General features: G+C 38.4%; 2 protein-coding genes across 10 annotated transcripts in view; one reads left to right on the top strand and one right to left on the bottom strand.

The window, feature by feature from the left end:
• Positions 1 to 25,494, bottom strand: part of LOC126924248 (peripherin-2-like) — a 350,059-nt gene that overhangs the window by 163,957 nt on the left and 160,608 nt on the right. For 2 of the 9 annotated variants that reach the window (XR_007713458.1, XM_050738533.1), the window contains exons 1-2: positions 14,820 to 15,194; positions 14,197 to 14,728 (exon numbers count right to left, since the gene is read on the bottom strand). The exons of 2 other annotated variants lie outside the window; for them this stretch is intronic. Coding sequence is in view for 5 of the 7 variants with exons in the window: in XM_050738533.1 (XP_050594490.1) it covers positions 14,197 to 14,208 (12 nt within the window). In the remaining 2 variants the exon portion in view is untranslated. Of the gene's footprint in view, positions 1 to 10,722; positions 11,856 to 12,036; positions 15,197 to 25,494 lie in introns of those variants that run through there. 5 more of the 9 variants (XM_050738526.1, XM_050738524.1, XM_050738529.1 and 2 more) reach the window with 4 other exon arrangements.
• The window catches only part of LOC126924243 (uncharacterized), a 133,318-nt gene that overhangs the window by 68,324 nt on the left and 39,500 nt on the right, over positions 1 to 25,494 (top strand). The window contains exon 2 of the mRNA XM_050738515.1: positions 21,655 to 21,860. Coding sequence (XP_050594472.1) covers positions 21,655 to 21,860 — 206 coding nt within the window. The remainder of the gene's footprint in view (positions 1 to 21,654; positions 21,861 to 25,494) is intronic.

Raw genomic sequence — 25,494 nt, 5'->3', positions numbered from 1 at the left:
CTCGAGTTCGCCAACGATCTAGTCACTTGTTGAAACTTATTGAAATATGTGCCGGTGACAGTGAACTCGTCACGACGGAAAGTTCCGAAATTTTCCAACCAGTCTCACGAAAGCTTCGCGGTCCCCTGTTTATACGGAAAGTTTTCACCGAGACGTGGCGGTGGCCACGAGTCAATAATTCAAGCATATTACAGCCGCGGACTATATTTCTTCGAACCGTGCGGCAAGTTTCACAATAAGTTACCAGGAACTCGTTCGTTCCGCTGCGCTGGCTTGAATAATTCTCCCGGAGGGTTAAAACGAACAGTGCCATGTGCAACGTCGCGAAATATTCGTGCTTCGTTTGTATACACGACTGAAACGACCGCGATTTTCAAAACGCCTGTCAGTTCGACAAATATTCTAAAGTTGCGACGCCTGAACAAATAGCTTCGTGAAATAATAACGATGATTTAAAACATTTATTCGAACATCGTCCTTCCTCGAATCCTTTAACTGAAAATTCCGTTCCAAAAGCACACGCACCGGTTCCAATCTCTATCTGTACAGAATATTTATATCACTTGCTTACAGATCACCAGTCCAACCAAACAACAAGTCTTCTACAACCCTTGAATCACAAAAGAAAGATAATCGTGGCACAAGAGTGCTATGATAAAAAGCGCTCGGGTAAAGAAGAGTCGTTCGAACTGAAGCCGCAAATTGTTCATTAAGGTGTCGGGCCAGGCGATAAGAGAGAGAAATAGGATTCAACAGAGTCGAAGTGCTCGTGGATTTAATCTGAATCCCAAGAGGAGGAACGATGGCGCGTGCCCTGGAAAATAAGGGAACCGGAATCGCCGGTCGAGGGAAAGTTTTCTCGTTAGAGGACGGTCCCTTTCCCACGTAGGCTGGGTCCGTCGCGAGCCGTCCTCGATTATCCTTCTTTAAATGCATACCGACGAAACGATCGGGACAAACGGCCTAGAGCACGACTTAATCCGTTGGCAGACTTGCTAATTTATGATAAGACCGAGAAACGTAGACTGCCAGCACTTCAATCGCATCAGAGGGTTCTCGTTACTCGCTCGTCCCAGAATGTTTGCTTCGGTTCCAAGCAGATTATTGGCTTCCTTCTATGTTTCGAGTAATGGAGGGAGGAACGTAAAATTTGTTCTTTCTACGTTGTTATTCAAGATCGAATGTTACTAATAACATTTAGAGTATAGATATGGATAAAAATAGTTGCTATTTTTGATGGCTAAAATATTTCACCTGGTTTGGACACACGTAGTCGACTGTCTAAAAATTAAAACATCGATAAAACGATACTTATCATATTTTATATAACGCGTGTAAAGATTTCATTTCTTTCAAAGCGGAAGTTTGGAATTTCGATACTCCCAAGGCATTCGGTTCTTCGAGGCAGAAAAGTTGGAAGTAATTCGTTCGGCGAGAAGGGAGTCGTCGAGGAAAAAGGAGCTAATCAGTCGAGACAGAATCGAACTCTGAGGCCAGGGCGTGATCTTCTCCGTGACACTTTGAGTATAGTTACTTCGAGTAAAAAAGTGGCTCTTCAGCGAGAACGGTTCTACCGTAAACGACGAGGTCGCATGTCCAAGATAACTCGAATCTCGGAAGATCTGAATCGTCCTGATTCCCTTGTCTTTGCCTCTATTTATTTTTTTTTTTCTTTATCCTTTCGAAAGAATTCTCTCACTTTTTCGAACGAAACATGATTTGAAAATCGAAATATCGAAATTCCGAAATTTCAGTCGCGAGTCTCGTAAAAATATACTTCCACCCTTCGCGTGTAATAGGATTTTTGTCGACGGTCCGAGTTTCAGTGAAACTCTGTCTCTAACGCGACATTCCAGCGCAACTCTCAATTAAACCAACTTCAGTAACAATCCCTATCCCGAAATTCGAAATGCCCTGTCTCCTAACAAAAAGTGAGCCAAAAACCCTCGGAATAATCCTCTTTAGTCATAAAAGGTCCATTAACTGTGTCCTCCAGCTAAACTCCAACTTCCCACGAAAGCCAGCTATCAACCCGACTACGTTAAAGAAAACACTTCCATTCCCTAGAAACGACACTGGCAGGTCGAATGGGTGTTACGAGACTCTCCCTTTCTTTTTGTCCTTCCAAGAGGTAATCCTCCACAAAGGTTCAAACAACTACGTTGAAGGTGTGAAACCTTTCGTTGATTCAGCGACGGTTTTCCGCTGGTAACATTTGCAAGAGGACAAGAAATGGCGCATGTCCAACCCGTCTGCCAATACCAAGTATCTCGAGAGCGTTACATCGTTGCCGGTCGATTACAGCCGCGATATCGATTGTTAGGGGGCAAGAAGCCGTGACAGGAGAGGCCTCATCCACGGGCAAGCGGATAGAAGGCTTATCAGCGATCTTGTTTTCCCGAAAATTTCCAAGTGTTCTGAGACGTTCAACTGCCGTAATCCGTTTCGCGTTCGAACTAGGAATTGTTTCCAACGCTGCACGCATAATTTCCGTTCGCCGTGTAATTTGCAATCAGAAAGTTCGCGAGTGTTTCGGAGATGTTGGAACCGAGCGATTGAAACGACTTTTGGTGACACGTTACGCGGAGAAGTTAACAGTCGATAGATCAAAAATACTTTCGCGCTTTTAAATAATTAGATAGCGTTTAAATAAATTAAATTATAGCTTTTAAACAACTTCAGAGGCAGCAAAATGATGACTTAAACGCCTTCTACCTTTATATGAATCGCGGTATAGTTTAATTGGAACGGAAATTCAGATATCGATAAAACATCGAATAAAACTAGTCGATTCGAAGTGGAACAACTTCTACACAAAGTGAATAATAATACCTTTCAACGGTTCGAGTACGAGGAAATTTTCTTCCTTCAACAGTTCCCCCGATTTATTCATTTATTGTTCACGATAATATTATTCACTCGCAGAAGATAGCGTAATTTAATTCGCAAACAACGATATCTCCAACATAAAGCCCTGACTCAATAAACGCGTGACCCACTCTTTTCGCAACTAAACACCCAACCTTTTCTTCAGCCCTCTCTATGGTACATTTCCCGTCCAGATAATCTCTCGTCTCGCTCTCACGCTCGTCATTTCACTACCTAAGAAGCGTTATTTCTCAAAGACAGTGGTGAAACGGTTCCCGCCGCTCTCAATGGACCCTGCCGCGATCGAAAATTCAAGCCTAGCTGTAAGTTACGTTCAACCCCTGGTACTTTCGAAAAATCCTGCGCACATCCTGAGTTGGCGAGGCTCTAGGGTCTTCTCTTAACCTGATTAAACGTCGTTTATCGCCCCTGTGTATGAGACCATACTGTATCAGTGAAGGGAAACAGGACATTGAAAACGACAATCGAGGGTTGCAGCCTTAGGTATGAGAGAAATAAGGGTTGTAAAATCCTTAGGGATCAGGGCCGGATAAAGGTTTGCCTTTAGAAGATGAAAGGAAAGTATAATTAAAGGGAAAAGATGGAACTCCTGAAGATGGACAACTGCCGAATAATAACGTAATTTCGCCGATTTTATCGATAAATATATTTTTCATTTTGTTTAGTTAGAAACGGTTCAGCTAATCGGTGATTGAAACCGCAGTTGGTGTTGGGGGGAAACAGGGAACGATGAGAGTATAAGAGATGAGAACTGAATGAAAGTTTGCCTTTAGAAATTCAGATAATAAAGAAAGATGAAATTTTTTATAGTGGTAATATTCGCGATGGAAATTGGTAGGAAAATAATTTCGTTGATTTTATCACGTTGAATGTCAATAATGGATGCGTCGTTAATCTTATTTAGTTAGGGACAGTTCGATGAAATGGTCGGGTACGAGTGATTTATCGTCTCCGGATAGAGAAAGCGCGGTTGGCTTTTTCTTAGTTGCCGATGAGCCAGCACCATCCACGGGTGACGTTCGTCGGGTAATGGAACGTGATTTAAGATGCCTCGAGGTGAGGGGTTGCTACCTCGAGTGTTACTTTTAATGGGTGCCGTTGAATATGGCCGGTGAATGGAACATTGGATCTATTTATCGAGTTCTTCAGCTTCGAGTGTTTGGTTGCCGAAGTGCTTTGGGTTGTAAATCCTTTGTCTCCGAGTAGCTTCTCAAAAGCTTAGGAAAATATCGCACAGTCTAATAAACTTTGTAAGTTTTAACAATGCGAAGAAATTTAGAGGAGATTTTCATAGGAATTTCCAAATAACGTAGAAAAATACATATTTCTTAAATATAAACCTACATATTTCTTAAATATTTTACTCTTCAAGTTTTGAAAAATTAAAAGTAAAACCTAGAGTAAGCTTGGAAATTTATTAAACGAAGGGGATATATTTTTGAAGCATCCTATAAGAATCCACATTTATAATTGTTAAGTGTTTTCAATTTTCTTGGAAGATTTTTGCGATGCGAAACGAGGAGCATCTCGATATCTCATACACCTTAACATACAAATTCTGGATTAAAGGAATTTTTCATGAAAAAGGCAGGAAGTTTTTAAATATTCCACGCTTAATTCGTCTCGTATTCCATAAATCATAATTTCCACATTTTAAAGATATAAAATGTATTTAAGAAATTTTGAACGTAGATATTAATTTCCGTAACTTATATCTGTATTTTAATATACGAATCTTAAGAATCGAATTAAAAAATTCCCGAAGAAGTTTCTAAAAAAAAAAAAGATAAAAATACAGGAGCAGAAATTTTCCCCTAATTTCCGCATGTCAAAAGCGCAAAAAAACATTTAGAAAATCTCCACAGAAGATAGCGAATGTATTAACCTCCGTAACTACCCCAAGTTCCAATTCACGTCGAATCAATTTCCAGCGATCGACGTCGCTTTCACGCAATCAGTCTTCCCCGCCCCCCTAAACGATACTTGACGACTGTAACATCCCGTGGAAATCCCTTCAGCTACCCCAAGGCATTCTTTGCGAAACGAGAAGACAATTAAATCGATCCCACACCCCTTCTCGAATCCGACGTGCTCGCGTCTCGGAGGGACGGAATCTCCGTCGAAAAATCCATCCGGCCGTGTATTTCCCTCGATTTCGAAGACAGAATGCACGAGAACGATCCATTTCCAGGCTGCAAATTCGTTTCCGCGATACAAGAGCCTCTAGCGAGTTCAATTCCGCGTGGCCACGAGCTGATTTTGAAAAATGCAACGAGCGCAAAGAGGGTGAAGCAGAACGAAACGAGGCTCGTCCCCGTTTTGTGTTTGCGCACGATCAAATAAGAAAGCCGGCCGGCAAATTGAATTTCCCATTCGCGGACGGTTGAGAGGTGGATGGGGTAGGACGAATAAGGGGGTAGTTTCCTCTCAGCTTTTTTCCCTGTAACAACGAAAGGGAGAGGGAGAAAGAGAATAGAAGTTAGCTTGAAATGAAAACGATTCTACTCTTTGTTCCTTTTTTTCGTCTTCTCCCACCCCCTTTTTTGTCTCTTCCGTTTTGTTTCTTTCTCTGTTGGCTATTTGTTTTCACGGTCTAGATTGGGTACGTCTTTCCGCCACGATTTTAGAAAACAGAGAGAGAGCAGCAGCAACAGTGACAGGGGTAAAACGTGGCGTTTAGATGCGGCAGCTGTTAGGCTACTTTGTTAAGCACTCGTCACACAGCCGGAAGCTCACTAAGGGACCACGAGGGTTTTTCTCATTTCTTCGCCGGTTTTTCCGCCACTTTCGGCTGCTGCGGACCGTTAATAACGAACGATGGTAGAGCTCGATATTAAAGCTGGAGATCTCGCGTGCACCCTTTGAATCCCGTTGAAGAACTCACAGACAGTTCTTTATCCTTTTTGCAGCCTCCTATTCTTTTTACGATGTAGAGAAGATGAATATTGAATTATCGTTTTCTAAAAAATATTCTACAAATACTTCGATATTTACAAAACAGGAATGTTATCATAGGACCTGCCGAGCGAATAATTTTTGCCAAACATTTAACGATGTACATTCTATGAAAATAATAATCGTTGAATAAGAATGATCAATTTTTAAGGGATATTCTGTGCAATTTCTAATAATTAATTTTTTGGAGATACTGTTGACTTTGTTAATAATACAGAACTTTTTAATTGGCAAGAAGAAAGTGTTATCAGATTGTAGTTTTAATAGAACTAGTAAACAGTAGAAGTTTCGTAATAGCAAACTTCGTAAATCAGAGTAATCAAGTTCTTAAAAATACACTATAACACTTTTACTTGGCGAACAAGGTAATTCCTATAACATTAATTATTTAGCAGGAACGATCTTCATAATCATTTTGCCAGCCAGCCATAGGCGATTTAGCGTAAACGAAGTTAGCGTAAACGCGTCTAAATGCAGATTTTCCCAGAGAACGTGGCAACATATCCAACACACCAAAGTCGTGCGAGTAATTAGAAACGCGTAATTAAGACCAGCTTAAGGCGATATCGCGTCTAGCGACTACGAAATTCCCGCCCAGAGATTATACGGTTGAAGCGGTGGAAACGTTGGACTGGCGAAACGCGGCTGTCCGTTCCCTCTCTTCGTCACTTATATTTGGGACGACGTGACCATTGTAAACATGCGCTTATCTTGCAAAGAAATCTTCCTAAGAGCCTCTACTAAAGAACATTTTATTGGAAGTAGCCGGGAAGTGTGCCTTAGGCTCCCTACACAACTTCCATCATGAATTTTGAAACCTACACTCTGTTTTTTAAACTATTTTAGTTTATTATTTTAATATTATTTTAATATTAATATTATTATGTTAAATTTTATAAACTGTATTACTTTCTATATTGCACGTTCTTATTTTTATTAAAAAGCAGAACACTACGCGATATCCGTATTTCTATCGAAACAACGTTTTACCGTTTACGTCCGACGATCGACGCGTAAAGAATTCGTGTCGTTGCAATTTTATTTCGCCCATGAGGAATGAGGTTAGGAAGATTAATATTACGAGCGAAACAAAGAATTAAATTTGCAAGAGTTTCTGACGTAGTTTAATTACAGGACGTAGAACTTTTCTAGGTTTTTCGTTGCACGAGTGAGTTACGAAGACGGGAAACTTGGTCGCGATGTGAACGAGGGTTTAGGTGTCACGCTCAAAATTCTGGAAAATAGTGTCGGCGCGGCGCGTCCTCGCGAGAAAGAGATGCATCATCCTAAAAATATCGCCAACGTCGCGATTATTTTCACCGTATCTTAGGAAACGTGGACGTTGGCGATAAGAAATGATAGAAGCGGCGTAAGATACCGCGACAATCCAGCGCCGGGACGAGAGAAAGAGGCGGCAAAGGAAAGACTTAATGGCAGTGTCGTGGAAAAACTCGGCGATCTCCGGAACGCTTTGACCGATAAAAATTTGTTAGACTGGGACGAGATATAGGCCATTCCATTCGATATATCACGATGGAAATATCTCTTAACTAGAAATTAGAATAAGATTTCCACATTTTCTCGTAAAAACCGTCTCCTGACGATAAAACATGTACAAATGAAAATATAAAAATAGAAGGTATATCGTATCGTAGGTACTCGTGTTTTTTGTTTCTGTTCGCTTATTCTTATTCACAGCTTATTCTTCTCGATGGAATAAATCAGCGCAGAACGACCAAAAATAATGGCGTTTTAAGTGACTGTACGAAGAAACAATAGTCGCTGCGATAGTAACGTAATAGCGACATCGCGATGGAATAAAGAAACGTATCTTTGAAAAGACATCGTAAAACAGCGATTATTTTCTATCGTTTGTGCTTAGAACGAATAAGAAGATCGCGAGAGATCGAACGCACAAGAAACAGAAACCGAACACAGAGGAAATCGTGGAATAACACGTCGTCGATGTTATAGGATTAAGATCGGTCTCGAGTCATTGGAGACGCGGCTTTATGCACGCACGGTTTTATGACATTTTTACGCGGTCCGATAAAGGAATAACGGCCAAGCGTGGAAATATACAACGCGATATATAACGGGACAAGAAAAGAGGCGATTCTCCGTGAAAAAGTGGATAAAAAGCGTGAAATAAAAGATATACAATTTTTTTTTTTTTTTTTTTTTTTTGCAGAGAGGAAAAATATAGGTTTCCGTAAAAGCGAGTTTGAACGCATACACGATTTTCGAGAATAATCGAGATAAAAGAGATTGAGCAAACGATGAACGTTTAGAATAGACGGTGGAGTCTATATCGAAACGTTTTATCGCTCGAGTATCGGAGTCGCGATTGGCGATGTTTTCACATTCATATCAATTCGGTCTTTCGATTTAAAAATTCCTATCGTTAGCCGTGAGAACGTTATTAAGTTATTCTAACATTTCCTTTCGTAAACATTGAAATACATAGTTGTATTTGTTTTAAATATCCTACAATATTATACCTTTGTAATACACGTATAAAAAGCACGTGGTTTTTCATTAGTATCGTTAGACATTCATAGTCTAGTAGTTGTATTAGCAGCCCTAACACAAGCTAATTAATCTAATCCATACTTGGCCAAATATGTTTTTAAAAAATAAATAAAAAGAATTCAAAAGATGAGTTAGATATATGTACCATGGAAACTAATTGATTATAGATATAGACAGTATATAAAAAAAAGTATCAAGTTCATTGGAATCCTCTTCGTTCGTTAATATTATATTACGCGTTAAGCGCAGCGCACGAATGGTTCCCAAGAATGCAAAGCAAACGAAAGCCACGATAAACCGACAAACAACGAAAATTTCGTTAGGTCTCGTTACGAGAGTAAATTGGCCGCGTCGATTTAATATCGACACCCGGCAAAGGGCGTCGATCTTCACAAAGGCACCGAATGACTTTCAGATGAGCTTTCCGAAGATAATAAGTCCGGTTTTTCGACAAAGAAGGCCTCGATCCCCTTTGGTAGATGGGACGACGTAAGAGTTTAATGAATTTCACGGCATTCCGTTCGACGACCTGGAGATAAGTTGTCAAAGAAAAACCTCTCGCTCGAACCTCTATCGGTGGGGAACAAAGAATAATTTTTTATAGGGGGTAGGAAACTTTTCTCGCCCCCGGGATACTCCCGACCTGGGCCAGAGGAAACGAACGGATACCGAATTCCTTCTCGATGATGCTGCAGAGAATCTTCTTGTTAAAGGCGAACAATTTCCACGGGAAGTTCCTCCTGCTACGCCAGCCAGAACAATCCAATACTTTTTAGATTAAATGAAATTTTCCAATCATTGGCGCGAAAAAAAACTCGACAAGCCGGGAGTTTCATCAATTCCTTTCTCTTCTTTCGATTCGATTGAAAATATTCGCCTTTTCTCAATATCTTTCTACGTATTCCAGAAATCTTTGATAACATTCTTTACTGTAAATGTTTTTTCGATTGTTACTACACCATAGATAGAGATATATCAAAGATGGTCGCTTTTCGAACAGAACTTCAACTATTATATTATCCGACATATTATCAAAGTGGAACTTACCATGATAGTGGAAAACACGTGTTTTCTAACATCCACTGAGAAGTAGAGCACAGAAACGGATTCACAGCTTTCTATTCGTACACTGAAGCAAAAACTACAGACGATACTTCAACAAACGACATCAAGTTGCATCAACAATTACCAAATGGTTAACATACCCAATTCAATGGATCACCTGTAATTTAAGTAGAATAAGACGAAGGCATAGACAAAAACCTCGTAGTCGAGGAGTGGAATGACGTTCCAGGGATTGAAACGAGTTTGGTGTTCCGCCGCGCAATACATCTACACTCCATCCCGCGTGGCTTGACAGCCAACGGTCTACGTGCCGTCCTTCGAACCTTCCATAGGCAAAAGGACCCACCATAAATTTGAAATCCTAACTGCATTGTTCGCATATATGATTTAAGTCAATCTGTTTGCCCGAAAAGACTTTCTAATTCTAGAAGTGTTTTCGGCCGGTTTTTAGAAAGGTCCTTGGGTTTATTACGCACTCTTAAGAATTACGGAGAAAGGCGGTAGTGGCCTAACGCAAAAAGCGGAGATCTACCTTACGGAAAATCCGAGCTTTCCCATAAACAATGCCGCCTAGGACCCACGTTGGTAGGAGGCTTCTTCCTCCTATCTTCCTTCCCAACATTGGTCATAACCAATCGGCATCGCGGATCATTGCCCTCACTTTCTTAACTAAAAATGTAAGCAACGAATCCGCGTTCTTCGTTGAAAGGGCACACTCATACCGAGCTTTCCTCCGTAATCACATCAAAACAAACTTCAGAGTTTTACTTCGGCTCTCAAAGTGCCTACAAGGCCGAGAGTCTTCCTATGGCTCTCACAGTGTCCAGAAGTCCGACATCTCCTATAGCACTCATGGGCCTAGAATCCCTATAGCTCTCACTCTCTCATCTAAGAATAATCCTTCTCTTCGTTACCTGTTCATTGTGTGTCAGTCTCGGTGACGGGGCTTGTCGTGCGATACATTGGTTACGTCTTAGCCGGTCGCGTACATCGTAGTACTGCTCTTTGATTTCGAGACCGCGCGTTTGTTCTTCCGGGTTTGATAATTCGATCTCGAGTTGGGCGGCTTCGACTTGATGCTTCACCTCGTCTAGGTCTTTCTCGATATCTGCCAGTCTGTTGAGATGCTGACTACTGGCTTGTTCATAATCATCCAATTGTTTTTGGGTGGATATAAGTCGACCGCTCCAATAGCCTCGTTTCCGGCGCAGGGTGGTGAGTTCGTCCCCGCTTGTCATTGTACAACGGCGAGTAAGTTATAGATATAAGGAACGAGCTTACCTTATTATTAAATGGACCTTAGTCCGGGAATCGGTTGCTGCTCGTTGCTAGGCGGCGCGGGATCGCGTATATGTTTAATGAGGAAGACGTTCCTTCCCGTTGGCCGCTCGTTTGGTGGTGTGATTAAAGTCGTTGGATTCTTGAATTCTGGACTGTCCAGCTGCGGTGGGAGGCTGCGTGGTTGCGTTCCTCGACCAATGGGTTATGCCTCTTCGACGATGACGTTCCTGATGTCACTGATTTCGAAGGAGTGATAACGCTTCCGCTGCTGGACTTGATATGATCACGTGGCACTGTGAGGCCACTGACGCGTACACTATTCACTGGCACGTGATCCGGCTCGAAGGACCATGTATTTTCGAGCTATCGCGGGGAGACTCGGTCGCGAGAATACGCGTCAACGGGAGTCGTAAATTCCCGTTACGATTATAATAATCGACACCACGAATAGTTTGATCCCCTGATTTCGGTTAGGATAATAGGGGTGGTTGTTGTGGTATAACACTGGGATTCACAGAGTTATAAAAATATATATTTCCAACAATTTATATTAATCAACGGCGTTATTACTTAGTGTTATTATATAAATTGTTGGAAATATATATTTCTCGCGACTGCGTCTTCTCGCGATAGCTCGAAAATACATTTGGGAAGTCGCGAATTTGGCTTAAACAGGAAGTTTATCGGCTAATGTACGGCACCTGCGATAGTTGTGCACGAAAATTCCATTCCTTCGACCGAAGGTTCGAGGCTTAACTCGCGCTACAAATTTCTGCTCGAACGCCAATCGGGGAGCTCCTTAAGGCGCGTTACGCGAGATACAGCTCTGGTTACACGATTGGTTCTAACCTGGTAACTTCGCAGTTTACATCCAGCGTCGTTATCGTCGGCATGATTGCCGCTAACACGGCTCTGTGCGCCATACATATACGCGTATATCGCGCCGCTATGGGGATTCTGGACGATTACAGCGGCTGGCGTGGAAACCGGAGAAACGCGATGGGGGTTGTCGTGACGATTGGGCTGCGAAGTTTGCGATGTGTAAAGGGCGAGATTATTTTAAACGAGGAGGTGGGAATTCCAGGAAACTGGTTCCGGTACATGTTGCAGAATTGTTATTTTCACTCGTCGAACTGGAATAAATAAGAGCGTAAAATGAGAGGACTTACTTACTCTTTGTATCCAAATCATAGTATTTTCATAAAACGTTAAAAAATTCCGAGGACTCGAAATAATTAAATCTACATCAATGTATTATCAAAATGATTTCTTATCAAATATAAATTAATAATAAACTAATAAAAATTTTCAAACCATTCTTTTCTGTTCCACTGTTTATTATCCAAAACGTCCAAACAAAAACGAGGCTGAGGTTCCAGTCGACGTTATCATTTTTCCACTGTTCACGTAGAAATCGGAAATCGGATCGATCTCGTGCGAATTTTTAACGCAGCCGCGGGCATCGCCGGTCGGTTCAATCAAGATCACGTCACCAATCCGTTCAATCATTCATCCTTCTCACTCTAACACGCATAGATTCAGAAACGCGATTGTTCACGAGTAACGATCAAATTTTCGTTCAAGTAGTAATGTCAGTTGATTATGGTGACTCACAGTAGAATTTGAATATTTATCACGGAAAACTTTTATGCATATATTTATGATATATCGCATTTAGTTAAAATTTATGCATATATTGAGTGCGTTATGCGAAACATTTTGAAACTTTATTAGCACAACATCGGTGACCTATATAGTGTAGATAAATGAAGCTAAGATTTGTTGCGCCTTTTAAACATCACAAGTACCTTACCTTGGATATTTCTCGTTTATTTTAACATTTAAATTTTCCACAAATGTGTAAAAATTCTCAGTCTAATTATGAGACGTAATCACCGCGATTACAGCAGTAAAGTCTGGAAAAAATCCGAACATGTTCATAGAGGTGACAAGTTTGCAAAGATAATAAACATTTAATAAACAATGTTCAGACATTTTTGAAAATTTCTACAATGAATGGCATATTTTGACCTAATGGAACAGGAAATAACATAAAATGCAATATGTTAATCTTTTAGTTACTACTAAAAGAGCAAAGATGTTAGAAATAAAATATCAATTATTTTAAACTGACTCCTTTTTTAGATAATCAATAATCACTGATTCTAGAATTTCAAATGTTTTCGATGTAAAGACAATATCAAAACCAAGTACTAAATACCCGAAAATTAATTTATATAATAAGCAAATATTTTCCTCTCCAACGCTTTCACATAACATATTGCAGTACAAAGTCTAAAATCCTATTAAACTTTAGCTTAAGAACACTTTGTACAAAACACTGCCATACGCTTCAACGACGTTAATTATAGATTTATCGACATTATAGCTTTATTAGCTACGCACATTCATCAATGCATTAGCAAACTCTTCGAACTAATCTTCCAAATCTTTGTTTTTCTTTCCATCGCGATTTCAATCTAAAACCTCATACGATCGTAAACTGTTAATCATGTTATGCGAGTTTCAAATGACAATTTGTCATATATTAATTAAGTATTCTGATTTCATAAATTAACGATGATTATATATGCAGTGTTAATAATTAAATTAATGCAAGGAAGTTCAGCAGATGCTCGTGTCTGAAATCATATACATTAAATCGTAAATGCTATAACAAAAATATTTTATAGGAGAATGGTGAAAATTAATGGTAATGGTAATGTTCTGAATCGACATATTCTCACAATTAGATACGGTACCGATAGTTTCATAGCGCGTTGACTCGAAAAGAGTTACAAGCAGCATTGTACGATGGAACATACAAAAGATGAAAAGCGCGATTGTTCGTTACAATAACACAATTCATCGAGGAAACCGTGCAACAAAATTAGTTTCGTGAAAATAGAGAAGCATGCGCGTCTACATTATTCTACCTGTGTGAGCTTGCACAAGCGTTGAAATTGGTTGAATTAGACTCTGCAAGAGCAAGAGGAGGCATACTGGGCAAGAAATAGCGAGTGTAGTATGGCAGATGAATCTTCGCAAATATGACACCCAAATTTGGACAACTAATTGTGTGTAACTTGCACCGAAGCTCCGTGAATCCTGGACCCGCGTTAATTGGACTGTTATATATACGCGAAGTAGTTGCAACAGAAGGGAAATTTCTAAATTACGTTAATTAGGATGCATCTGGGTTTACTCACGACTTCGAAAAATTGCACCAACCTTCGAACTACATAATAGAACCTTCCCTAGCTAGTGTTGTAACTACAACCTGAAACTACAACCCCATCCGGAGTTTTGCTTAGACACGAATGATTGCCTTTTGTGTTTCCTATGTTATTCATAAAATAAGGAAAAAATGAATTATAGAACCTTTCCTAAAACTTTGAATCTTTTCTTCTGCTTTTGAATATAGAGGACATACAGAATAGTAGTTATTAATATAAATTACAGGGAATACAGTACCTTTTTATACATATGGTATGATGGAAGTTATGTTGTATAGAAGATGAGAAGATGGCTAGTAGAATGACAAAGAACCTTTGATACTTTTGAAGTCATCAGTGTTTATGGTGACAGCAAATTTTAAAATAGTGGTAAAACAGAATTATGTTGCCATAGTACTTATATTAACACATTCACTGTACTACCTACAAATAATTTTAATACAGTACCTATTTCTATTGTTCAACTCCACATATGTATTTGATATAAATTGCTATGAAATATTTTCTCACAATTTCATACAAATTGATATCATGTACATATACCTGATCATTTTCAGTTCTCTATCATACATAACCTGAGAGTGTTCATAGTTAAGTCTCTCACAACAAATTCATCTACACGCCAATACTTTGATGTTACTTACTTTATTTGATCCAAACGTATTTAATAACTGCATTAATAAACGTACATAGTTAAGAGACAATTAAAATTTTGTTGGATTTCCCAAGAACAAAATTTCAGTTTCTATATATGTCAACTTTGTTTCACACTACAATATGGAAATACATAAATAGATACTTAAGTTTTTCAGTCAACATAATGAAAAATGTAAAAATATTGTTTAGTTTATAATTATTTACCGATACTGAATAATGATAGCTAAAAATGTAATCATTACAGTTCGATTTACTAGTAATGTAGTAATTAAAGTACATTTTGTTGAACATAAGAAAATATCCGAATACATTTGAACGCTTGTGGTTCATGCATATAAAACGGAAACATAACCTTAAAACGACAGAAGAAATTTGTTGTCAGGATTTTGATGTGATAAGGATTCTCGGGATATCGTAGGCGTTTTCGTGATAAATACGGGCGATGCACTCTTACAGCATATTACTTTTATATAGATATTATTATTATTTTTATTACTACTTTTATTAATTTTACACTGAAACACAATAAACCGCATGTTTACGCTTAGATCACCATCGAAGAACCCCAGAGCACGAAAGTATCCGAAGAAATCCGAACGCTTTTCCGCACGGTAATACCAGCGCGCGAGATACGATTGCGAATTTGAATATATTATAATGAATTTACGCATTTTAGAAAAATATAAATTCTGCTACTTTTTAAACAAACTGTACATATACTCTTAGTCAATTGTTATATGAGATTGAAAATTAAAAAATATCGAATGTATATATACATATAGCAAAGAAACCGATAAATGTATTTATATGAAATTTAATTTAATTTAATAATTAGTCTCCATAGTGTAGTATGGTAAATTTTTATAAAAACTGAAGTTTTTATACTTGTTAGTTTATATAGTAGAAGCGAACAATAGCGTAAAAGCTATATCTATGGAATAATTATGTGCTGCACTACATGGAACATTCGTGATAGACCGTACTTTTTTTTTACTAGAATTTAGATGACTTTCAATCCCCATAAATCGACTATATTACACCATGCGGTGGTTTTGGCGAAAACCAATATTGGTCCACTTACTATTTATCCATATTCATTAGCGGGTCGTACCGACGAGCCGCCTACCAATCAGTGCCGATAATTATCCGCGTAATTAGGCCGAGGCCGGCTCAAACAAGGCTATTTCGCCGGTCTATCCTGTATTTCACTTAGTAGGCAACATGAAATTGAAGCAATCCCAGCATCCGCGAGTCGCGATTACTTTTTCACGTGCATGGAATCTATTATGCGATCAGAGATCGTTATAATTATCCTCTGGACCGATACTATTAACGATTATTGCGATTGTGCAAATTGACATTACTTACAATTTACTATTAGATGCGCCCAAATTTTTTTAATGGTGTTTTTCATACTAATTTTGTTTATCTCCTGTTTGGGATTTAAATTGAATATATTGATTAAATTTTTGTATTTTTATGGCTACAAAATGATGTTTTTAGAAACTTTGAATTTAATAAACCTGCGATGCTTCCCATTAAATTTAATTAAACTTTATTATAGGTTGCGTGAATTTAATATTCAGAAAATTTACAATAAAAATATCAAAATCTCATTATTGGCTATCATGGGTAATCAGAATAATCACGTGGTTCTTCAATCAGTTGAAATGTAAGAAAAGTACCATAAAAGTTGATTGGAATTATCAACTATACATTTATATTGAATTGTTAAAGACATTTATTTTTTCAATTCAAAGACAATTTTTCAATGCATACATTATTTTGAAACAAATTATAGTAATTATATTCTAAGAATTTTGAATTTATTGTATAAAGTTTTAAATTCTCATAAATATGGAACAATGAAACTAGTTAGTCATCATAAAAGTTAAGATTTACCCGAAAAAACATTTTATATCCATCAACCCGGTATTATTGTTTACTACTAATTTATTTTTCCAACTGTTCGATCAATATCATAAAAAATCACAAGTTATGTAGAAAAATTATTTCTGTAATCGTTCTCCTGAAAGTATAATAGGTATGTTTGATTTAATATCCCGCTTTTCGGTTGAATAGAATAATAAACAAAAAGTTTGGAGGCCACGCTTCGTTGACTGTACCATTGATGTTTATCAATTTAAGTGATTAACGAATTCTCTTTGCGGAATGCATATCGGCGCATATCGGTGGTTATTCACGAGAGAGAGAGAGAGAGAGAGAGAGAGCGAAAAATATTCAATAATAGAACGAAAAAGACGAAACTTTTTTACGAGAATTCTGTGATTGCATGTTAATCGACGAAAAATCAAAATTTTCACTGAGTGTAATCATACGATTTTCTTTTCCCGAGCTGCCAATTAGGGATGATAAAAAACGCCTCGTAAGTTTTTGCTGACTGTATTTTTGCTGTTCCGTTTCGAATAATATCGATATCTCGTCCATAATTAAGCAAATTCGAGATGTTTACGCCCTGGGATTTGTTTTAACGCGGTCTTGGGACAAATAAATTGATATGTGTCTTTAGAAAGTTAGTTAGCAAGAGAGACAAGCAAAGGTTAAAATGTAGCAAATGTTGCGGAAGAGAAATTATTTAGATAATTGAATCGATACAGCGTAGGTATCCGTCATAATAGACAATGTGTCAAATGATTGATTTTAGATTTTACTTTAAAATAACCATTTTAGCAACGAGTCGTGTAGACAACTTCCATGTAAAAAACATATATCACTTGCTAAACCCATACTACGTTGTTAAATCAACGTATCATATGTATCGTAGCAACTAATGAAACAATTTAATTTTTTTAATCAAGGTATTATTTATTACTGCCAAGTTAAACAACTGAACACAGCATGCGATTTTAATTTTAGCAATTAATAATAGTACATTATCTTAATCATTCAGAAAGCGATGAATAATATTTTCTAATTTATCGTCAATGCATCAGGAATGTGTCCATCCTTTGCCTCCAATCACTAATTATCTCGTGCAAATACGTGAAAAGCAAACGCGTTCGATTTTCACCACAAGCTAACCGAATTCCAGTTAGCATACTGAAACTGGCGCACTAATTTGCACGCTATACGTGAATGTGAATCGATCGAATGCTTGGAATACTTCGATTGTTAGTACGGCTGTCAACATGTGATCCATCATAGTTTCTTAGATATGTCAATTTGGGTCGCTAATAGATACAAATCGAGTACGCGAGACGTGTTCCAAACGTCGTGTTACATCGTTAAAAAGCAACCAAAACTTTTCTTATCGCAACTGAAACACATTCGCGCTAATTAGACTCGGCGCAGACACGAGCATCGGTCAAACTCTTGACGGGGAACTGCGAAAGTTGTCGTCTGAATTTAAAACATATACGAGGAGGAGGAAAGGCTGCGCTGTCTAGTCGACGTGGAAAAATTGTGAAAACGCGTTTCTAAGTTTTTTCGATTCTCCAGAATTCTTCTTCCATATACTACATACCAACTGTATACTAACAAACAATACGATATTAGTTTCCCTGACAAGGTAAAAAAACGGAAGAATATGCGCAAATATTCCAAGATCCTTCACGCTACGCTACGGAAGAAAGGATTAAGGAGACGCGAGGGAGATGATAATTCTTCAGAGTGAAGTTATTGTTCCGTCGTGGCACGTTGAATTGGCAATATCGTTCCGCTCATATCCCACTGCCTGGATGGAGAAATGTAGAAACGGGGTCCCCGTGGGAACGTTCATAGCTGAATAAGTCTGTATCGAAACGAAGGACTAGGTTATCCATCTGTGTGCGTTTAACTGAATCCATAGAAACAGCGGGCGTAAAAACACACACGAGGTCTCTCACGGGGGTGTCGCGCTCGTTTCCCTTTAAAATCGATATTTAACGGGCGACGAAGGGTCTTTTTAACCCGGCACAATGGCCAGAAAGCCGATGGGAATATCGGGGCCGACGATTTTTCGACGACCACGTGAACGTCGAATTATCCGGGAATTAAAAGCTGCTCGCGAAAGCTCCGCCACTCTGCGAAATTTAAAGGCGACTGCTCTCTTTTTCCCCGGGCGGGTCGATTCCCGGAGATTTTCAACTACCATCTACCGATTTCTGCCTCGAAAAATACTCTCGAAAACGATCAATTTTTATTTCCACTCCGGATAGAGCTTCCTATTTATTTATTCGTGCCGAGAAGATTCGCTGTTTGAAATAATATAAAAACGTTCCGTTTTTTCAATTGAAATTTCGCTTCATATCCTTCGCTGAGAAAATATTCGACAAGCTTTTAGCAACATACAAAAAAAGAGAAAAAATCGAAATTTCCTTGTAGTCAATTATTTCAAAGTCTACAATTACTATAAAGAAGCGGGTCAATTTTTTGATATACACGAATGTAGAAAAATGCATAAAACAAATTTCAGAATATATTTTATTCTCTGCCATTCCATCTTTCTTTACAAATCTTTGTCCTTATTTCCAACCACTTTAAATGTACATACAATCTACGCTACTTACCTAGCGCGCTCACTGCACGATTCAATCTGAAACTTCTATTCTCGTCCACGAAGAAGGCAATTTTATGTACAAGCACACGGATGAAACAATAATTAAAACGTCGAGAGTGGACGCGTCTGCAGTGATAGTTTGATAATGATAGTTTCGCTTTTGAAGCGTGACCAGGGAGAAAGCTTTCTGAGTTGAAAACTCACCGTAGATTTGTATTCTATGGTCAGATTCTATTTCACGAATTCGATACAAAGGAAAACAGACTACACGAAATGGAACATCTGCGACTAGTCTGGATTCATACCAGGAAAAAATCAATTTCTTTCCTCTCGGTTCATCTACATAGAGAACAAAGCAGCGTGTATTTTTTCTTTTTTTTTTTTTTTCGAACTTTCTTTCACGATGCGCCTCTCTGCACCGGAGGAGAATGATGAAATTAGAAAGGAAACAAACGAATGGGAGAATACGATACGTCTACACCAGTCGACATTCCCTTGAATCGGAAACCGAATAATGCCGTAGTAGACAAATGGCAGGGCAAACAAGAACGCAGTCTCTCGATAAAACCATACGAGAGTGCATGGAAATTCCGAGATATGGGTTTTCAGGAAACGCATGCCAGCTTTAAAATGTTTCGTCGAGGAACAGCGAACAGAAATGGTATATTTAGGAATATTTTTACCTTCGGATTGAGTTCGCGTGCTTCTAAAGTATCGATGGAATGGAATTTATAGTTGTTCGGTGGGAGGCGTTTGCGATTGGAAAATAATTTTTTTTCGTGATAGTTTCTCTTTGGAAATAAACGTTACTCCGATTGTACGATAAAGAAGAGTTACTGAGATTAGAGAATAATTTCTGTCCGACCTATGATACTTGAAACTGACGATACCAATAGCCAATTCCAAGTCATAAAAATAAAATCTCATCCAGATATCGAAATAAAAGAAATTATCATTGAACGAAGCAATCCTCCAAAAACATGAAATTCAGTGTTAAATGTAAGTTACGCAAAGACTTAAAAATACTTAAAGAGAAAGTAAAAGTCAAAGAAGAAATCGGCAGGTACGCAGAAAAATACAAGGAAAGAAAGGCAACACATCCAAACCAGCTGGCTACTGAAGCGAGCAAAACTCTCATAAAGAGAAAATTAAAAAGAAAACACCCCACTGACCTCGCTAAAGAAATAAAATAGTCAAACTCGAAGATGGTATCCCGCTGGGGGTAGCCATCCACGCGTTATTCAGCAATTAAGCTAGAAAAATTTACCAAATGTCCAGCTAGACAAATTGTAAAGTACAAATTAAATAATAATAATAAAAAAATGTAAGTTTTGTTCGGATATCAATACGACTAAACAACAAAACGAAAGGATATTATATTTCCTTTGAAAGCATTAAGTTATAAATATTAATTTTTTCTATTAGATAAATTTTTGTGAATGTAAAACAAAGGACAAGATATAAAGGGGACCACGTTAAATCGGAACAGAGTGCGACGGATGGATAGAGCTGGGAGTAGAAACCGTGGAGTGTTAAGATTAGACGTTTTCCAAGCTACGCGTAATGCCGGGGGGTTGCTTATCCGTTTAAAGAGATACTTGGCGGACTAAATGGACTTTGCTTGCGCGATTAGATTAGAGCTAGAAACGGGACTTAATTGTCGTACGTTCTACATTCTTACTGGGTGGAATAACTAATTAGAACGATAAATAACTGGTTGGATGAAAGCGCCGAGGCTCGCGGAGAACAATGCACCAGTTTACAATGCTTTTTCTCGCAACCCTTTGACATTATAAAAGTTGTAAATTAAAGTGTCAAATTTTGACGTTTATGTAATAAATTCCGGCAACGTGTAATCGTTTCTCGAAATTACAAGTTGTTTGTTCAATACGAATATAACATGGTCGTGGATAGTTACAATATTTTACGATAAAACACGTGTCATAAAGTGGCGCTTTATACCGTACTATGGTTACACTCCAGGCAGCTAATTACAAAAACGTCCGTAGAACGACGGGTTTTTGTCATTCGACGGTTTTTATCCAGAACTCTCAAGCATTTCACCTCGTATCGCCAATTAAAACGACAAAACGAACGCGTCACAGCGGATGGAAAAATACGCCATATACGAAGGTTATCCGTTTTGCCATTCTAACTGGTAACACAACCCTGCGGCCAGTATTAATCTACGAAACCGATACCCGTTACGCGATATACAAATTTGTAAGTATACGTTACGGTATATACGTGTTAGTCGAGTATTTTTTTGCATTTTTTGCTCTCCTGATCGAAATGAAATTTTTTTTCTTTTTCGATAAAAATGGCCGATCCTCAAAATGATCTATGGTATATAAAAAAAAAAAAAAAAAAAAAAAGAAACGCATATATCCACGTGTATACGTTCAGCAATTCGAATAAAATAGAATTGTATTTCACAGCTACTGTTTTTGTTATCAATGTTCTCCCTAAACTTTATAGAAATCACTATTACGCGATGCAGTCGCATTTTTTACAAAATTGTGTTGCATTATTTGATTATAGGTGCAACAGGACTGAAAGATCTGACAATCAACGTGCCAGCGGTGGTACGATCGGGCGACACAGTGACACTATCCTGTCATTACGATCTAGAAGGATTGACATTGTACTCCTTGCAATGGTATTTTGAGGATACGGAGTTCTATCGGTACCTGCCAGAAGGAGATCCTCCGTGCAAAACCTTTAACATCGATGGAATGCACGTGAATGTGAGTATTCTCTTCTCGTCTTCTAATTTAACTAACTTTTAGATTAGATTATTACGTTCTATGCATTTTGGTTTTAAATTTTCCACGAGTGTATAAACATCCATAATCTATTTGTGACGTACAAGGGGCTCAGTTGAAAAATATATCCAAGTATACGGGTTCTTTTTTTTAATGACGTAAATACAAATATCGATACGTGAAACCCAGATTTACAGTGATTTAAAGTGTTTTAATGTTTGGAGACATCGTATCGTAGCAGTTGAAGGATTAAAACGAAATTCATCGGGAAAGAAACGTATGTACGTTATGCAAAAATGACAGGCTTGGTACTTTGTGTGCTCTTCAATTGGTACAGCGTAGGTGTGTCTGATGAAATCAACATTTTATTTAGAAAAATTTTGTCCATGTAGTAATATGTAAATAATCCAAAAATCCGAAATCTCTTCAGCAATAAGAATGAAATTATTCCAGCAACTAACAGATGTCTCGGTAGGCTATTTCAATCGTATCGACTTGTATGAAACAGAGAGCCAAAGATGAACGCTAGCGCAGATATATGGGCGTTATGTTTGTGCAAGAGGATGGACATAGTTTCTCCGTCAATACGAAACGTTGTTAATTACATCGGAAACAATGTCTTTCCGGAGGCGGAAGTCAAAAACGCGGCCTGTTGCGCCCGAATCCGTCAACTAATGCGCGCAATTAAACTCTTAACGAGCACTTCGATAAAACTATATGACGAGAAATCTCATGAAGTTCGTGCTATCCCTTTGGTTAGATTTCGCGTTACTTTACCTACAGATCCTATCGATGATTCGACTTTGACCTTTTAGATATCCACGTACCTAATTTATTGTAAGACATTTGATGATAATAATCCACGAGAAAGCATCTTTGGCTAATCTTTAAAAGAGAAAAAAAAAGTGAGAAGGATAGTCTCTTCGACAAACAAATCTGGTGATTTCAGGATTGCAAAAGAATCATCGCCAAGAATTCGTCCCAAATATATCAGAATTTTAGGAGAATCACCAACTTTTCTTGTTGCTTCGCATTTATATCAACAGCAGTATATGGCAGAAAAATATTCCGTTTTTTCTTTTGGAAGAAAAAATTCCATGATGATCGTTTCGTTCAGCTGATGCATTTTCGCTGCAGGTTGACGTGTTCGAAGAGGAAACAGCGGCAAAAGCTGCGAACTTCTTTTGCCAGCCGATACAAGCACGTACTAGCGACGTCCATTTATCAGTCTGCCGGCTGTATTTCGAAAGCAAGTGAAGATAAGACCGAATAGCGGCCCGATTTTTCCGCCTTCCAGTGAAGCATCCTGTTTTTCCCCTCATCGACTGTACCGCCTGCTTCCCGCGATATCGTCGCGCTTTTCAAACTTTCTAACTGCGTTCTCTGCGGAAATTTTGTAACCCTCCCGAGAGTTGCCGTGTAACGAGCAAGTGTTCGAGGGATATGCGAGTTTTTAGAGGTTTCGAATGGTATAAGGGTTGTGCTTGTCAAGAGTGTGTTGTCGAGAGTGCTCGTAACTTGTCTATTTTTTTTCTTTTTTTTTTTCACAGGAAATATTCGAAGAATTATATTTAAAGCATAATTATTCTCAGGATAGGCTTAAATTTATTTAGGGTAGAGGAATATTAAAAATCAAATTCAGTTTCAAATTTGAAATTCGATCATTTGCCTCGCGAAGTTTACGCTCGTTTTCTTAACTATTTCGCGATAGAAGCTTCCTTACCGTCTCGCTATTTCGATCAACCACAGGATCAAAATCAATCAGAACTGACCTTTCTCCGGCAATCTCTCGATTCGTGAGAAATATTTAAATGGAGGCGCGAATGGAAAGAAAATCACTGTGATGAGATAAAGGACGTCGGGGCGTGGAGTTGGAGGCGAGTAAAACAAGAAAGTCGGCCGACCTGGGATGAAATCCACTTGAATGGGGATTCCAAAGGGTCGTGTCGCGGTCGTAGCTCGCGCTATAAATCAGCCCTATCGATTTCTTTCGTCCGGTCTACGGTTCGGTTTCGCACTTACGCGCTCCCCCAGGAGTTGGCAAAAAGTTTCACGTCGATGTGACGCGCGCCACTTTTATCGGATCCACCTGATGTCACCATTCTCGCCAGAGTAAACTAGTCAGGCTTGTTCATTTTATCGCACAAAGAATTGCCAGCGCTTTCAGAACTTCGTGATCCCGCCGCTTTTCGTTAGATCGAAAAACAGTAGAGCGCTTAAACAGCGTTCTTACATCTGTGAAAGTTGCGATGTTAAATATTCGATCTGTGTTCTAATACCAATTTTTATATTAAAAACGCACGAATACAAGATGGATAATTTTTATCGAATAATTTTCTAAATATTTCATCCTACATCTTTTCGAGTATCTCTCTGTTTCTCCCGTGTTTTCTCTCCATTGTATTTTGTACTCGTTTCCATTTTTCATAGTTGTACGTTGTACGTCGTCGCTCAACGTTTTATACTTTACAAACTGATATTAGCAACGGCGATTTAAAAAACACAAAATGGATAGAAACGATATACAAAGTAAACACGAAAAGGATACGAGTACGTTAAAGCGGCGCGTTTAGATTCCATTTTCACGCTGTACTCTGCCAGCACCACGTTGCCCAAACATAGTATCGTCAATCGAAATTCGTTCGAACCATTTTCGAGGCAATAAAGAGGTAAACGCGACGCGTTTCGGCTCTATTTACCCTCGAGATCATGCGAAAATGACAGCTTTCAGATAAAATTCTAACACCTAATTCTAACCGTAAGAAATTCTATCTAATGCGCGATTCTAATCTCCCGTAAAAGCTGTATTTAATATGTAATTCTAATCTAAGAAAGTTCTATCCAATATTTAATTCGAGCTTCAAAGTAACCAATTAGTCACATGAAACTAAAATGAATTGTAAATATTAAACAAACCATCTTAAAAAGCCTTGGTAATTTATTTAGGTCTGAAGTTTTCCTCAAGGAAAGCAAAGAGAGTCCGTAAACTACTTTTTAGTTGAATCGATAGGTTGGCTGCTATTTGCGAACGATGGCAAATGGATGCCGACAAGATAGAAGAGTTTCGAAAGGCAATCGATTCGATTCCACTTCGACTCGGTTGCGAGACATTGGAAAACAAATTTTTCATTCGCGCGATGCATAGAGCTGGCCGATAGGTATCTTTAATAAAATTTCCACATTCGTTTCCGAGGTGCTGTTCCGCTGACAATGCCGTTTTGTAGAGTCGCCGATAGCTAAAAAGGCCGAGACGGTGCATTAGTTCCAAGAAGATACGGCTGGTATCGACATTTTTTAAGATACAAACACTTCGTATTCGTCCTAATTATCGTTTCAATTCAGCTTTTATCGATCGTTTCTTTCTCAAAATAATTAGGTTGTCCGAAAAGTCTCCTTTGTTTTATAAGAAAATAATAGACGCACAGTATTTTTTGTATTATATTAGTTTATCGAATTATGCACAAACATAATAATAAAAATAGAACGAAATGGATCATATCTAATTCAATAAAATAATATAAAATAAAAATTGTTGTTCATCTATTATCACCTTATGAAACGAAAGAAACTTTTCGGACAACTTAATATCAAGGAAATCAATAGAAATCTCTTCATA

This window comes from Bombus affinis, chromosome 14 (assembly GCF_024516045.1).
Source record: "Bombus affinis isolate iyBomAffi1 chromosome 14, iyBomAffi1.2, whole genome shotgun sequence".
NCBI lineage: Eukaryota > Metazoa > Arthropoda > Insecta > Hymenoptera > Apidae > Bombus > Bombus affinis.
Note: the sequence above shows the minus strand (reverse complement) of the source record. Positions and strands in the feature narration are given on the sequence as shown.